Source organism: Parambassis ranga, chromosome 22 (assembly GCF_900634625.1).
Source record: "Parambassis ranga chromosome 22, fParRan2.1, whole genome shotgun sequence".
NCBI classification, from domain to species: Eukaryota; Metazoa; Chordata; class Actinopteri; family Ambassidae; genus Parambassis; species Parambassis ranga.
Window position 1 is genome coordinate 15,829,537 of NC_041042.1, and position 17,177 is coordinate 15,846,713.

Consider the following 17,177-nt stretch of genomic DNA (forward strand, 5'->3'; position numbering starts at 1 on the left):
ATTGTACTGTTTCCTTCTAATGGTGTGTAACTATATCCCCAAAAAGTGTCACAGTGGCCCCAAATGTGTTCTCCTGTGCACTCAAAGTGTCTTCAACACCACGAAGAAATATGATTATAATCTGAAAAGCTGCTTCAGGAGGTCATTACGGTGAAAACATTTATTGGTTGCAAAAGAAACTGTGATCGCTAACTCAGTCGTTACATTATTGGCTCTGAAAATGCACAATTACATCAGATAAACTGGCTCTCCTCCTGATCAGCATTGAAGTCACTTTCACAGCTTCATATGTGAAGAGATGACGATTCACAGACAGACAGCAGACACACTGAGACTCGGTGAGGATGACTTCAGGTCAGGAACTGTACACCACAAATATTCCTGTATGTCCAAAGTCCTTATCGCAGCTATAAAAGCTCAGTGTCCATTAAACTGGGGGGTGTGGATGTGAGTGCAGGAATGCTTTCCCATCAGCTGATCTTGGCTGAGTCCTTATCGGACGTGTCTTTATTGAGGATGACATTATGATTAAAAACAAAAAAGGGAGCTGTCTCCAATAAAACATCACATCAGCTAGCTGCAGTAATCTCCAGTCTAGTAGCTCAGAACGGATGCTCTGACACAAATACCGTCAGACGAATGATGGAGCTGCCTCTGAAGTTGATGACATTGTTGACTGTGACCATCTCCAGGTCCAGCACCACCTCCTTCGGCCCCTTGATCGGCCGCGCAAGGACGAGCGTGGCGCTCACGTTGCTGGTTTGCTGTGGGACAGAGGGAGGAATGTGAGGAATGAGGAGTAGGAAGCAGTGAAGTGGGACAGCTGCACACAAAGGAAGAAATTCATGGCTCTGTGCCTCGTCGTATTGTTTTCAACAAGCCAACACGTGAGCACAAAGTCATAACAGTGAATGTATAGAACAGGAAGTCTGACCAGGGCTTGTTTAAAAAAGGATCCCAACTCTGAGTTCATGTTTTCATTTCATCTTTAAGAACCCGGCCTCAGCCTCTTACACAGATGTACTTATTGCTCCATCTACTGGCTGCACGGTGCACTGAATGCACTACTCTTATTTTCAAAAGGTGTCCCAGTAATTCTGAATATAATGGCACATATTCAGAATCTGTCCACAAAATCTGACCTTTTATGATGCATGTAACTAAGACTAAACTAAGACTTTATATAAATAAGCCCACTCCAGGCTGCAGGTGGACAAATCTAGATCACAACTGAAGGTATCCAATGTGTTATGTTGAGGCATAAATGTCAGCCATTAAGCAGCTGTTGCAGATGTGTAAAATGGATTGTACAGTTTTATAATCTGATCCCATCTGAAGGAGTAAATCAGATTGCACAGTTCAACTTTTTGAAGTTATAAAGGTGTCAACCAGTGCTGTGTAAGAAAATAGATGCTTTTGGCCTCTGTGTGACCACCTGCTACCTTGGTACACGATACGATACGATACGATACGATACGATACGATACGATACGATACGATACGATACGATACGATACGATTATTACACAGCTTAAAACTGCAGGGTGCCCCAGGTAGGTCCATGCAGACATGGGGAGGATGTCCAAACTTTTTTTGGGGAGGGCCAGATTTGAAGATGCGAAAGTCTCCGAGGGCCAACAGTCCCCAATGACATTATTTTAAACAATAAAAAATGTGTATGCTGTTATGTAATATATTTCATTTCACACAGCAAACAAAATAACATCTTAGTATTCAGATGAACAGATCAGAACATGTTATCTGAATTTACAGCATAAATTTAAAACATTCAGAGACAGTGGTTGTGATAACAGAGCAACAGGCAAGATATTGACTCTACTGTGAAGGTGAGATCTGATCATATGTGGCAGGCCTGGGTCTGGTAATTTTAATGTTTACACAGGTTTGCAGTGCATGCCAACGAGACGTAAACATAATGATGTGCCTTACGACAGATGCGTACTGAATGACGGTGTCAGTTTGAGAGAAGTGCTGCGTCTCTGTACAGCTGACAGTTTAACAACAGAGAATGTTACCAAGCAAAGACGGACTGTACCAATAAAACATCACAGTTTATAACAGACAGTCTGCTCACACGACACAAACCAATTCGTCGTTTACAAATGTTCGGAGAGTTGCTTTTATCCAGCCGCCAGTAAAAAGGCACTCTGGCCAGGACACACCCTTCCCGTGAGGCAGGGACTAATGAGCATCCCTCTCCCTGTCCATCGTGTCGCTTTGACTCCTCTAATGGCTCTAGCATTGCTCCCTGCTGCCTGGCCCGGGCTGGAGTTACAGCAACATGATGGACAGGGAGAGGGACGCTCATTGCTCCCTGCTGCACTGGGAGGGGGTGTCCTGGTTGGGCACCCCGCTCTCCAGTGCTCCAGCACAGCACATTCCCCAGAGAGGGACGCTCATTGCTGCACGGGGAGGTTGCTCCCTGGCCAGGCAGCCGGCTCCCATGAATTATAATATTTCTACTACTACAACTTACAAACAAAAACAACACTAGTTCGTGCGCATGTTATACATTATTCTTGGCCACAATTTATTTCTTTTTTGACCATGTCACAGAAGGGCTCCGTAGTTTTGGAGAACTTCACTTGTACAGTACAGACGCTCTCTGATAGCAGGTTGTATGCAGAAGCATGTTTAGTCTCGTAGTGAATTGTGTCGAAGTTCTGAACCGGTGTTTTGCACCTTCCAAGCCCTCTGCGTTGCTGTAACCAACATCCAAGCCCTGCAGCACCGCGTGATGAACCGTAGTGATGCAGACAGAGAGGGAGTGATAATGTTCTGCTCAGAGAATCATGCAAACGTTACACACTGAGTTAACACACTGAGTTAACACACTGAGTTAACACACTGAATATACAAGAAGTTCTTCAAACTTCTTGTATATTCAGTCCAAGAGCTCAACTGCACATACATGTAACAAGATCACACACCTATCAGTCACCCTTTGCCTCCTTATAAGTATCAGGATCATGTCAGAAACTTTATTTTGACTGGTTACAAAGCAGCCTCAGCTGTGGGTCTGACTGTCTAACAACCAAACATTACTGCCATGTCCTCCTTTATCACTTCCACTAAACTGTGTGAGTGCCTGTAGGTGGTGCTGTGATCTCTCTCCATTTCACTCTTGTGTACAGTTTGTGAACTCACCCTCATGTAAAACTCTCGTCCGTCGTTGCCTGACTTGATCTGGAAGATGTAGAAGGCGCCGGGGTAACGTGTGGTGGCCTGCATCTGGAAGATGTCTGCAGGCACACTGCGCCCTGACGACAAGTCCATGTGTCGGTACAAAATGGTGAAGGGCCTGTCCCTGCAGGCAGGGTTCTCAGCTGAGCACATACACTGACTGCAGAGGAAGAAAACATGGAGGACAGACGTGAGCAACACAGACAAAAAAGACCCGAAAACAACCAGAAGAAAACATCTGGGGAAGACTCACTTGTCACTAACTTCGATGTAAGGAGGGTGACACTGTAACGGATCCAGGCATGTATAGCCTCCCTGGAAATTGAAACATACTTGTGCTGTTGTACAGGTGTTGTTACCAGTGTCACATTCATTGACATCTTTAAAATCAAACACACAACAGCCAAAGTCAGTTAAAGCATCCTTCTCAGTTCACAGTTCAGCATGTGCCAACGCTCAGGAACAAGCGTTACCTTCACAGCTCCTGCCGTCCTCATACACATAATATCCAGGTGGGCAGATGCAGGAGAAAGAGCCGGGTGTGTTCACACATCTGTGCTGACACAGAAACTCAGAAAAACTGCACTCATCCAAGTCTGAGTGGAATAAAACACACAATTAATACTCATCAGGGAAGGGCGCTCATATTTGTAGGATTTACATCCAATAAATATGCGTATATGTTTATGGAATATGTTTAAAATCCATCTGAAATAACCTTAATATAGATTAATTATATACATTTAATGAAATGAGTTCAACTCAAATGAACAGAATCAATCTGAAATTCAGTCATATCTTACTCCTAACAATTAAGACGTGTTGAATATCAAACAGTAAAATCCTCACCGATGCAGGTGGTGCCGTCGGATGCCAGCTCGAATCCCTCGTCACAGTTACACATGAAGGAGCCATAAGTGTTGAAGCAGCCGTGACTGCAGGGTTCGTCCTCACACTCATCCACATCTGGAGGAAGAGAAGAGTTAACGCAACACTGGCACACCAGGACAGTAGCAGCAGAGTTTATGATTTATGTGACCTTGGCAGGTCCTGCTGTCCGGGTTGAGGATGAAGCCAGGATTACAGGAGCAGGAGTACGAGCCAGGTACGTTGGCACACAGCTGCTGGCAGTAACCGTAGCGACATTCATCAATATCTGGACAGAAAGAGACAGAATACTGAGGTCTGTTTACAGTGACTAACATGTAGAGGGCGCTGTTACTCCACAGGAGAGCTGAGAGCACAATGACCTTCTCCTAGACATTCAGCAGCTGTTTACAGTGATACAGTAATTGATAGCTTTGGTGGTTTCCTGGATTTTAAGGTTATTGATTACAAAGTATATGCAATCTGAATCGATTTTTCTAGCTTCAAAGCTGCAAAAAAAATTTTCACTGACATGAGTGAATCCACACTATTTTACAATGTTTGCATACTTGCTTGCATGCTTACTATATAGATGCTTTTTAAGGCATCATAACATTGTTTTTGTGCATAAAAAGCTTGAGTTTAGAATGTCAGAGCTTCCTTAAACGCACCACAGTTCAAGGGGAAACGATGGGTGAGCTTTCTCAGGACACGTTTGATTACTTAATATGGATACAACTCACCCTGACACTGTCCACCAATGAGCCAGTAACCTTCATTGCAGGAACAGGTGTAGCCACCCGCTGTGTTGATGCAGACCTGGGTGGGGTTACAGTGATGAGAGTTTGTCTCACACTCATCGATGTCTGGAACAGAGAAGAGTGACAACGGTGACACTTATAGATGTTACAATACTGAAACAATACTGCTGAAAATTAAACATTACACATTTCTGGGCAGCACACACACATTAAAACTCCTATGGGTCAGGACTAGAAGGTATTTGTAGACATTTGCATGCTGTCAGTTATGTTTAGACATTAAAAAAAAGATTTGTTCAAATATGTTTCGTTTTTTTGAAAATATTAATAAAAATTCAAAAGCCATTTAACATTAAAGTCTATGAGAGAGCCCTTCAATGAGGGTCATCTGCCAAATGTATCTCCTCCTACAAATTTCAAGCTACAGACTCCAGTTTAGTCTTAAAACGCTCAGGAGATGCTGCTCTGTCAAACTTGTATTCAGAATTTTCTAATTCCGAATCATTTCCGCACACCAGGCTCTCAAAGTTGGAGTGGTTTTCAGCCCGTTTCTGAGTTTAACATTGGTGTGTATTGCATGGCTCAGAGTGGATGATGTCATCACTCAGAGTGCGGGCGGGAAAAAAGTTAAACCAGATCCTTTGTCTCTATCCTGCTGCAACTTCTGCGGCTTTCATCTGGCAGAGATAATTATGCCACCAGTTTGAGGAAAAATGGTTTGGGTTCTGACGGTGTCACTCTTAAAGCTCAACACCAAACCGTTTTGCCTGTAGAGCCAGCTGTTCGGGGAGAGTGCCGGTCTTTTCCTCATTCACAGCCCATATAAACGGTGAAGCAACTGGTAAAGAGCAAACCTGTTTTCTAACTCGCCACGATTTCCACATATTTGACTAGATCAACATGAAATCGCACACATTTGTAGAGTAAACCTTGCTGGTGCCCCCGGTTGGAGTTTTTTGGTCTGAAGGCTTCGGTTTGGACAAAAACAAGCAGTTGTTCCATGGGTGCAACCCCCATTAAAATACATAGGATCTGCCCTGAGGAGAGTAAACAACATTAATTAAGCTTAATTAGGCAGGCAGGGCTGTTCCCATGGTGACAGACTGACACACAAGAGGCATACAAAGCAGCCATATTTGTAGTCTTTATCACATTTTAAGCATTATTAGTTTGATTGCCTAGCAACGGCAATCAAACTCTTGTTCTTCACCCTCTTTCTTCTTCTTTTTTATTCTTCCATACGTTTTTTGGCAGCGTATCTTCAGCATAGATTGACCGATTTCAGCCATTCAACTATCAAAATGTTCATCTCACAGAGGACATTCCGGGCCAACTTCAAGTTTTTTTCAAATTTCAATTTCGGTGTCATTTTTAACATGGGAGTCTATGAGAGAGCCCTTCAACGAGGGTCACATGCCAAATGTATCTCCTCCTACAAATTTCAAGCTACTGACTCCATTTTAGTCTTAAAACGCTCATTAGATGCTGCTCTATCAAACTTGTATTCAGAATTTTCTAATTCTGAATCGTTTCCGCGCACTAGGCTCTCAAAGGTGGAGTGGTTTTTGAGGTCTCCTCTGCTGTTACCATGGTGACAGGCTGACACACAGAGGCATACAAAGCTCTGAATTGCTCTGATTCTCCAGCAATTCAGAGCAATCCTTCACATCAGCATTCAAAGCAATGCTTCAGCTGCAGCAATCAGACTTTTTTAATTGATTCCACTGCAGTGTTTTAGGACCACAGGAGTTTTTTTTCCCTGTTGGCACCAGCTCACTACAGTCTGTTTCTACAGCAGCTCAGGATTTCAGCACTGTTTGAAAAGGTCTTAACACAACAGTTAACATTTCAATGCAGCATCAGTTTGCCATTGTTTTTACTCGAGATTACCGATTTCTCAGATTACAGCTAAATTCCACTGACGCCCCTGGAGCAGTTCACACTCTGCATCATAATAGCCACATTTCCTTATGAGGATATGACCTCTGTTTATGTTTCACAGGGTGTGAAGTCACCGGTCTGCAGAGAACCGGTGGGGTGGGGTGGAGGGAGTGGGTGAGAGCCGGGCTTTATGTTTAGTCAGGCAGCTATGATATGATATAAGATAAGTAACAAGTAACGTGTTAAGTAACACAATCTGATCATCATGGTTTTAAACTTTAGAGTCCCATCCACCCGAGTACTCTCTTTCTTCCTCGAAACAAAGCAGTTTAATATGAATAACAGGTTGAATGTCTACAGGTACATTCATCACAGCTATTATGACAGAAATGAGAGGAGAAGATGTTTTTTACTGATTGTATTATTCTATTCTTAACTATTTAACTTTTTTAATTGCTTTTTTTTATTAAAAAAAGGAACTTAGTATGAACAAAAAATAGTCAACAAGTTTTCAGTTATTGTAAAACAAGATAAGTGTTTTATTTTTTTCTGGAGGAATATAATATGCATCCTTCTCCAGTGCATCCAGAATTTGCTTTCCATGGTCCATTTCATCCTTGAGTATTCACTTCTGAAATCAGATCTTGAAGGAATGTGTGCAAAGGCTCTGTCCAACCACCAGAACAAGGTGACTGCTGCTGAAGTGAGGGGTGGACTGTCCTTGTCAGTACTGCCAGAGGATATACCTCTTTGTGAGTCTTGTTCCTCTTTGCTCCACCTTGATGAGGAATTCCTTCATCATCTCTTCCATGCAGGAGATCAAGGCCCTCTGCCTACGCCTGGAAGAGATAGGCCTTACGATAACGTGCACCTCACAATCTCGGCTAGAAGAGGCAACAGCATTAACTGCCTCTGTGACCTCTGTGGTAATTAAGGATGAAAAGTTGTCCGAGGTCTCACTGTAGACGTCTTCGGAAATGTCCAGAGCAGTGGCAAACATCTGAGGAAGCGTGTCGGCCACTATGGGAAACACTTCATCCTCAGGAACCTGTTGCTTTTCTGGGAGCGACCACAGAACACATTCTGTGATCTTCAGTATGACATCCCTAAACAGATCTAAAAGCCTCATTACCATTTTAGTGTCAGGCTGACCTGAAACCAATGCTGCCCACTGTTCTTCAGTTGTCCCATTACAGAATGCATTTATAATGGGACCAACATCCTCCTTGGTAACTTCACAGATTTTATCTGTATCTTTTATTTTCCTTCCAAGTAATGTGTCCATAGTAGAGTCCATCAATCTTGAATTCAAAGTGTGAAAAAAACAATCCAGCCGTCTCTATTTATGCCACGTAAATAGAAGAAACCATGGCAACACAGGCCACGCCCACTTGGTTTTAATCAAAGAAACTGCCGTTGTCGTGGCAACGGGGCAACATAGAACATACAGACACAGAATTTAAATATGCAAAAAAAGAATATTAGAAATAGTGTCTGGGTCTGAGTGACAAAGAAGCTGTACAGCTCATTAAAAAAGAGTTAATGATTCTATGAGTGTAAATCTACAAAAAGAAAAAAGTATAAGTCCAAGTATCGCTACCGTTAGCTTAGCTTAGCTTAGCTTAGCTTAGCTTAGCTTAGCCAGTCCAGAGCGATAACGGTGAGCACAACAACACGTGCTCTCTATCTGCTGGTGGGAGTGTGCTCCCCAGAGGAGGGGGGGAGTGGGCAAGAGTCTGGCTTTGTGTTTAGTCAGGCAGCCATGATAAAAGATAACTTCTGTCTGTGGGACCAGGGCCGGCCAGGCCAGCCATACCACTATCGAACATGCCACTGTTTTGGGGATGTTTTGGTGGCATTTAGTGCCCGTATTGGGCTTTTTCACTTGGACACTCTACTCTAGCACAATGTATCACTTATATAGTGGTATGCATGGATCTTCGAGTGGGACAGACCGATCTTAAAGTGTCATCTCTCGCTTTTTAGTGCCGCTTCGTTGCTCCATGCCACTGTTTTTAAGCAGCATGCCACTGGTTCAGTGTGGTGTTCGTGGTTGTACCAACACGCCCATGTTAACTACAGCCAATTTAACGTGATTAGATGACAGATAATCCACGAAAATAAAGCATGGTTTTTCCACAGCGAAACACTGGTATAGTGAAGAATACACAAGCACAGACACAGCTGTTGAACGGCCAACAGAACGAACGAGATGGTGTACGGATGTTAGATGCTGGGTTTGGAATCATTTTGCTGTCATATACACAGATTCAAATCCTGCCATGGGAGCTGTTATATATTGTTGGCTAGTTTTTATTAGCACCTTTCACATTATTCTGCCAAATGTATCTCCTCCTACAAATTTCAAGCTACAGACTCCAGTTTAGTCTTAAAACGCTCAGGAGATGCTGCTCTGTCAAACCTGTATTCAGAATTTTCTAATTCCGAATCATTTCCGCACACCAGGCTCTCAAAGTTGGAGTGGTTTTCAGCCCGTTTCTGAGTTTAACATTGGTGTGTATTGCATGGCTCAGAGTGGATGATGTCATCACTCAGAGTGCGGGCGGGAAAAAAGTTAAACCAGATCCTTTGTCTCTATCCTGCTGCAACTTCTGCGGCTTTCATCTGGCAGAGATAATTATGCCACCAGTTTGAGGAAAAATGGTTTGGGTTCTGACGGTGTCACTCTTAAAGCTCAACACCAAACCGTTTTGCCTGTAGAGCCAGCTGTTCGGGGAGAGTGCCGGTCTTTTCCTCATTCACAGCCCATATAAACGGTGAAGCAACTGGTAAAGAGCAAACCTGTTTTCTAACTCGCCACGATTTCCACATATTTGACTAGATCAACATGAAATCGCACACATTTGTAGAGTAAACCTTGCTGGTGCCCCCGGTTGTGATTTTTTTGGTCTGAAGGCTTCGGTTTGGACAAAAACAAGCAGTTGTTCCATGGGTGCAACCCCCATTAAAATACATAGGATCTGCCCTGAGGAGAGTAAACAACATTAATTAAGCTTAATTAGGCAGGCAGGGCTGTTCCCATGGTGACAGACTGACACACAAGAGGCATACAAAGCAGCCATATTTGTAGTCTTTATCACATTTTAAGCATTATTAGTTTGATTGCCTAGCAACGGCAATCAAACTCTTGTTCTTCACCCTCTTTCTTCTTCTTTTTTATTCTTCCATACGTTTTTTGGCAGCGTATCTTCAGCATAGATTGACCGATTTCAGCCATTCAACTATCAAAATGTTCATCTCACAGAGGACATTCCGGGCCAACTTCAAGTTTTTTTCAAATTTCAATTTCGGTGTCATTTTTAACATGGGAGTCTATGAGAGAGCCCTTCAACGAGGGTCATCTGCCAAATGTATCTCCTCCTACAAATTTCAAGCTACTGACTCCATTTTAGTCTTAAAACGCTCATTAGATGCTGCTCTATCAAACTTGTATTCAGAATTTTCTAATTCTGAATCGTTTCCGCGCACTAGGCTCTCAAAGGTGGAGTGGTTTTTGAGGTCTCCTCTGCTGTTACCATGGTGACAGGCTGACACACAGAGGCATACAAAGCTCTGAATTGCTCTGATTCTCCAGCAATTCAGAGCAATCCTTCACATCAGCATTCAAAGCAATGCTTCAGCTGCAGCAATCAAACTTTTTTAATTGATTCCACTGCAGTGTTTTAGGACCACAGGAGTTTTTTTTCCCTGTTGGCACCAGCTCAATACAGTCTGTTTCTACAGCAGCTCAGGATTTCAGCACTGTTTGAAAAGGTCTTAACACAACAGTTAACATTTCAATGCAGCATCAGTTTGCCATTGTTTTTACTCGAGATTAGCGATTTCTCAGATTACAGCTAAATTCCACTGACGCCCCTGGAGCAGTTCACACTCTGCATCATAATAGCCACATTTCCTTATGAGGATATGACCTCTGTTTATGTTTCACAGGGTGTGAAGTCACCGGTCTGCAGAGAACCGGTGGGGTGGGGTGGAGGGAGTGGGTGAGAGCCGGGCTTTATGTTTAGTCAGGCAGCTATGATATGATATAAGATAAGTAACAAGTAACGTGTTAAGTAACACAATCTGATCATCATGGTTTTAAACTTTAGAGTCCCATCCACCCGAGTACTCTCTTTCTTCCTCGAAACAAAGCAGTTTAATATGAATAACAGGTTGAATGTCTACAGGTACATTCATCACAGCTATTATGACAGAAATGAGAGGAGAAGATGTTTTTTACTGATTGTATTATTCTATTCTTAACTATTTAACTTTTTTAATTGCTTTTTTTTTATTAAAAAAAGGAACTTAGTATGAACAAAAAATAGTCAACAAGTTTTCAGTTATTGTAAAACAAGATAAGTGTTTTATTTTTTTCTGGAGGAATATAATATGCATCCTTCTCCAGTGCATCCAGAATTTGCTTTCCATGGTCCATTTCATCCTTGAGTATTCACTTCTGAAATCAGATCTTGAAGGAATGTGTGCAAAGGCTCTGTCCAACCACCAGAACAAGGTGACTGCTGCTGAAGTGAGGGGTGGACTGTCCTTGTCAGTACTGCCAGAGGATATACCTCTTTGTGAGTCTTGTTCCTCTTTGCTCCACCTTGATGAGGAATTCCTTCATCATCTCTTCCATGCAGGAGATCAAGGCCCTCTGCCTACGCCTGGAAGAGATAGGCCTTACGATAACGTGCACCTCACAATCTCGGCTAGAAGAGGCAACAGCATTAACTGCCTCTGTGACCTCTGTGGTAATTAAGGATGAAAAGTTGTCCGAGGTCTCACTGTAGACGTCTTCGGAAATGTCCAGAGCAGTGGCAAACATCTGAGGAAGCGTGTCGGCCACTATGGGAAACACTTCATCCTCAGGAACCTGTTGCTTTTCTGGGAGCGACCACAGAACACATTCTGTGATCTTCAGTATGACATCCCTAAACAGATCTAAAAGCCTCATTACCATTTTAGTGTCAGGCTGACCTGAAACCAATGCTGCCCACTGTTCTTCAGTTGTCCCATTACAGAATGCATTTATAATGGGACCAACATCCTCCTTGGTAACTTCACAGATTTTATCTGTATCTTTTATTTTCCTTCCAAGTAATGTGTCCATAGTAGAGTCCATCAATCTTGAATTCAAAGTGTGAAAAAAACAATCCAGCCGTCTCTATTTATGCCACGTAAATAGAAGAAACCATGGCAACACAGGCCACGCCCACTTGGTTTTAATCAAAGAAACTGCCGTTGTCGTGGCAACGGGGCAACATAGAACATACAGACACAGAATTTAAATATGCAAAAAAAGAATATTAGAAATAGTGTCTGGGTCTGAGTGACAAAGAAGCTGTACAGCTCATTAAAAAAGAGTTAATGATTCTATGAGTGTAAATCTACAAAAAGAAAAAAGTATAAGTCCAAGTATCGCTACCGTTAGCTTAGCTTAGCTTAGCTTAGCTTAGCTTAGCCAGTCCAGAGCGATAACGGTGAGCACAACAACACGTGCTCTCTATCTGCTGGTGGGAGTGTGCTCCCCAGAGGAGGGGGGGAGTGGGCAAGAGTCTGGCTTTGTGTTTAGTCAGGCAGCCATGATAAAAGATAACTTCTGTCTGTGGGACCAGGGCCGGCCAGGCCAGCCATACCACTATCGAACATGCCACTGTTTTGGGGATGTTTTGGTGGCATTTAGTGCCCGTATTGGGCTTTTTCACTTGGACACTCTACTCTAGCACAATGTATCACTTATATAGTGGTATGCATGGATCTTCGAGTGGGACAGACCGATCTTAAAGTGTCATCTCTCGCTTTTTAGTGCCGCTTCGTTGCTCCATGCCACTGTTTTTAAGCAGCATGCCACTGGTTCAGTGTGGTGTTCGTGGTTGTACCAACACGCCCATGTTAACTACAGCCAATTTAACGTGATTAGATGACAGATAATCCACGAAAATAAAGCATGGTTTTTCCACAGCGAAACACTGGTATAGTGAAGAATACACAAGCACAGACACAGCTGTTGAACGGCCAACAGAACGAACGAGATGGTGTACGGATGTTAGATGCTGGGTTTGGAATCATTTTGCTGTCATGTACACAGATTCAAATCCTGCCATGGGAGCTGTTATATATTGTTGGCTAGTTTTTATTAGCACCTTTCACATTATTCTCTGGCATGATGTAGAAAGAAGCAGTCTCAGAACATGAGGAGTCTACGAAAGCCAACATCAAGCACATTTACCTGAAACATAAACAAATCACAGGACAACATAACAACTCAGAAAAGCCAAACCAAACCAATTTTAGTGGTACATAGGGTACATTATAGGAGTGATACAAAGCACTATAGGTCTAAGTAATAAAGTCCAAAATGGCCACCAACCCCCCCCCCCCCCCCCCCCAAAAAAAAAAACAGTGGCATTCCGCTTAAAAACAGAGGCATGGAGCCACAAAGCAGCACATACCACCTAAACAGCCAGCGATGATATTTTGAGATCGGTACTACGTACACTATACGAGTGCTACATAGTGCTAGAGCAGACTGCCCAAGTGATAAAAGTCCAAATCAGACATTAAATGCTACCAAAACATCCCCCAAAACAGCGGCATGCTGCTTAAAAACAGTGGCATGTGAGTCACAGAGCGGCACATACCACCAAAACAGCCAGCCGTGGCACTTTGAGACCCAGACATGGGACTTTGAGATCTGCATACCAAATGCCACTTTGGGAAATTTGCCCCTACTGTTTTTGTCTACTTGGAAAAATTGGGAATTTTCCCAGTTATTGTTCAAGTGATTGAACGTAAACTGGTTGAAATTTATAGACACTGTGAGCAAATGCAGTGTATCTTCAAATTTAGTGGTGCCTTTGGTTTGTATGTGCAGCTCCTTTGTTTACAGGTACCATGGTAAAACTGACTAAGACAGCTTTATCACCACACCTTCAACCAATGATTATGCAGCTGAATGAGAAAGAATCTGAATTGTTGTGGACTTTTTCCTAAGAAGAGTTGTGGCAACATAGCGAAACTGCATGACTACACACCACTAATGTGTGTGAACTGCAGCGATGATGCAAAACAGAACCCCGCTCAGAGATGGGGAACATTGTGACTATCTGCACTGAGCCCACAGATGCACAGAGGCATGCTGGAGACCTAATTAGCTCTATTGTTCCCCCCAGACTGGTGCCATTAGTGACACTGAGGGAGCATTAGCTTAAAGACAGAGCCATGTTTGTTACGGCTTCAGACAGGAAGTCACAGTCTGTGTAGTTTCTGCCCCACAGCAGCATCAATCAACAGCCCATTACATCACCACACACACACACCAGCCTTCAGGGGCGTGTGGACTTGTTACAAATGGCCCCCACAGAGGTATGCCTGTTTTTCAGGCTTGGCCCGGGCAGAGATTTGGCAACACATGACCTCATTTTTGGCACTCTGGTGGTGTAGTTTACCCAAACAAGGCTGAGAGCTGCTTCTTTAACAGGCCGTCTCCCCTACACAGAGAAACGCTCCATATTTGTGCATGAGCTAAAGCCCTGTGCAGAAGGAGAAAACTGTACTGTATGTGTACATTTTCCACTCATTACAAGTCCACGACTGATTTATCCAAAATGACAGAAAAACACCTCAAATGGACTTTAAGGAGGCCATTTTCAGCAGGCTGGACACACACTGGGCTAATTATGTAAAGATGTATTTAATTCAGCTGGAGTGGAACATCAGACACTTTGTGTTTGACTAACAGCTGGGATCCCATGAAGGTTGTGAAAGTTCTCAGACCTCAGTAAAGAAAAGATTAAATGTATTCTCTGTGAGGATTGTAGGTCCCTCTGCATCGGCTCGGTGACGACATGCCGCCGCACCAAGCATCAAAAAACATCTGTCCCTGTGATCTGATGGATTTATGTGTTCCCTCCATTATTTACACCGAATCACTGGCCTCTGTCTGTTTTTCCTTTTGTCACCTCGTTCATCTAGTCTCACTCTAACTTTTGATAAACATCATGAGGTGGCAGATGTCAGGACTGTCTTTCTGCAAACATCTAATCAATCACAGCAAAAGAGGCCACAGGCATCTGCAGCCGAGTACAGACAGCATCCACCCTTCCATCTCCAGCATGCCGTTAGGCAGGAAAAGGTGATGCAAAGGTTCAGTACACTCATGTGGAGACATCAAACTAATTCATGTGTATGAGAAATCTCTGTAATCCTAAAGGAGACAAAAAAAAATCCGAACCCACTCGCCCACAACTGGAGCTCTACACAAAAGTAAACTGACTTGGGGCTCATTGTCTACATTCCCTGCCTGTGATGAATGGGAATAACAGACTTTTTTTGTCAGGCTGCTGTAAGCAAACAACTGAAAACAATGTGCATTAGACTCGAGTGCAGCTGTTATACACAAGAAACACTGCAGAAGTCGTACATGACTTCAAGTGTATGAGCTGTTCTGAAGCAGTACGATATGCATGCTCATATATCGGTGCTGCTGCTCGCTTCCAGCAACATTCTGGCACTAATGAGAACTTTGTCACCAGTACTAAACATGTTGTCTGTTAACCCCTGTGATGGCTGATTTGCAGGGAAGAAATGAGAAACAAAGAGACTTATTTATAGGTTTCAGTGTTAAACACTGCAGTTTGAATCAACTAATGTCTGCAAGTAGAAAAAATCTGTAAAGAATCTACACATGTTGGTGGATTGCTGATGATTTGTGTCCCCAGAACTACTTGGTAATGTTTAAAAAAAACATTTTCAGTGTCCCAAAGGGTTCAGTTCCATCTGGGGAACCTAAGAGGGGCCCTGAGGCCCAGAGACTAAATGTACTGAGACTCACCGTTACAGGTGCCGTCTTCTGCTGGAGTGTATCCCAGGATGCACTGCGCTGTACCCCTCACCCTGGGGTAGCTGGGCTCCACGGATCTCGGAGGAGCAAGGAGGAAGGTGTCTGAAAATCCAGCAGAGGTGTCCGGGTGCACAGGCTCCGGCAGGGCTGGGGGGTCCGGTCTGTAGGGCTGGTTGTACAAGCCCCTCGGGATGCACAGGTAGCCTCCGTTCTGGTTCACACAGCGCATGTCTCCTCGACAAGCATCTGGCAGGATCCGGCATTCATCCACATCTGGAACACAGAGCAGCTGCACTGATAAGGGCATTCCTGCATCCAGAACATCTGTGAGCCTGTGATAAGGGTTAGCCTGGAGTTTTATTCTGCATGTAACTTTTCACAAGAGAAGCCTCTCACCTATACATTGTCTTGCTCTGCGGTCATATGTGAAACCTTCTGTGCAGGTCTGAGGAGATAAAAAAATATTATGGCACAATAATAATACATTAAAATCCATCATTTTAAGTCAAACACTCACACCATCTTTCAGTCTTTATTAGTAACATTTGCTGCCCATGACCCTGACCTTAAGACCAAATGAATGAAACCTTAGTAAAGAGTACAGGAAGGTGTTACCTGTCCGTGTCCAGGCTGGATACAGAGAACAATAAATACCAGAGCTGCCAACATCCTGCAAAGAGGCAAAGCATCCCGTTTAATCTCCATTCAAACACCCGTCCAAAGCAAAGCCGACCCAACAAAGTTCGTTACGCAAAGATTAAAGCAAGATAAAAAAGAAACCACTGACCTTACAGATGAGCAAAACCTGAAGCCACGTATTTCAACAAGCATGGTTTATGGTTTCTAGTGAGCTCTCTGTCAAAGGAAAGATTTAGACGACCCGTAAATTCAGATCCCCTCGCCGCACAGCTCAGCAGGGCTCTCACCGCTCCCCCCCTCCAACTATGCGCGAAAGCCGACACCAGGTTCTCATTAACCGCTGTCTGGTCGAGCTGAAGCTTCGGTACATTGACCAAGTGTTGCAGGAATGCCTCCTTTCAAAATGGACTGTTCTGTTTCTGCCCCGCTCTGTCGGCTCTACAGATTATTTAGCAATGCAAATTGACGGGCCCCCTCCGAGCACTTTCACAACAGCTGGATTCAATCAGGAGAGCCAGCCCCCTCCAGTCAGCGCGCACGGCCCCACAGCGGCGCACTCACCCCGACAGGCCGCTGTACTCCTGAGCTGTTTGGGTGGAGAGATAGAGAAGCATAAAGCATTCACACCGTGTATGCTTTATGCGCCCTTGAGCTGAGTGACACTGCACATCTGGCGCAACAGATGATCCACGCTGTAGTAGCCACATCTGGTTCACATGAACGCAACGAAAATATGACAAAACCCACAGCAATAAGGAGGTCAACAGTGGTACCTTTATTTTATTTTCTGATTCCGGAGTACTAACCGCGAAGATCAAGTGGGATCATTTCTGTCGTCAAATTTCAGATTCTACAAAAAAATCTTTTACAGTTTATACATTTCATCCGCCTGGAGAAACCCTGGAACGCTCCCTCTGCAGCGACTGATTGATCTCTATACAAAAATGTAGAGCAGCTCAGTTCCACGCTCTGCTCAG

The 17,177-nt window shown here is 43.7% G+C and overlaps 1 protein-coding gene across 1 annotated transcript; it reads right to left on the reverse strand.

Annotated features, from left to right (window-relative positions):
• Positions 1-145: 145 nt before the first annotated feature.
• Positions 146-16,656, reverse strand: LOC114427346 (fibulin-5-like). Its single transcript, XM_028395362.1, has 11 exons — positions 16,349-16,656; positions 16,177-16,231; positions 15,958-16,006; positions 15,553-15,834; positions 4,815-4,937; positions 4,244-4,360; positions 4,054-4,170; positions 3,678-3,800; positions 3,458-3,584; positions 3,169-3,364; positions 146-764 (listed from the first exon to the last, which is right to left on the reverse strand). The coding sequence occupies exons 1-11, from the start codon at positions 16,390-16,392 to the stop codon at positions 603-605; spliced, it is 1,395 nt and encodes a 464-aa protein (XP_028251163.1). The 5' UTR covers positions 16,393-16,656; the 3' UTR covers positions 146-602.
• Between the last annotated feature and the right edge of the window lie 521 nt (positions 16,657-17,177).

Bases quoted from the DNA above. Each gene is read 5' to 3' on its own strand.
- LOC114427346 (XM_028395362.1), bottom strand. From the start codon at position 16,392: ATGCTTGTTGAAATACGTGGCTTCAGGTTTTGCTCATCTGTAAG. The intron at 4,361-4,814 runs GTGAGTTGTATC...CTTTCTGTCCAG, and splicing joins CATTGGTGGACAGTGTCAGG to ATATTGATGAATGTCGCTAC. The intron at 4,171-4,243 runs GTCACATAAATC...CTCTTCCTCCAG, and splicing joins GGACAGCAGGACCTGCCAAG to ATGTGGATGAGTGTGAGGAC.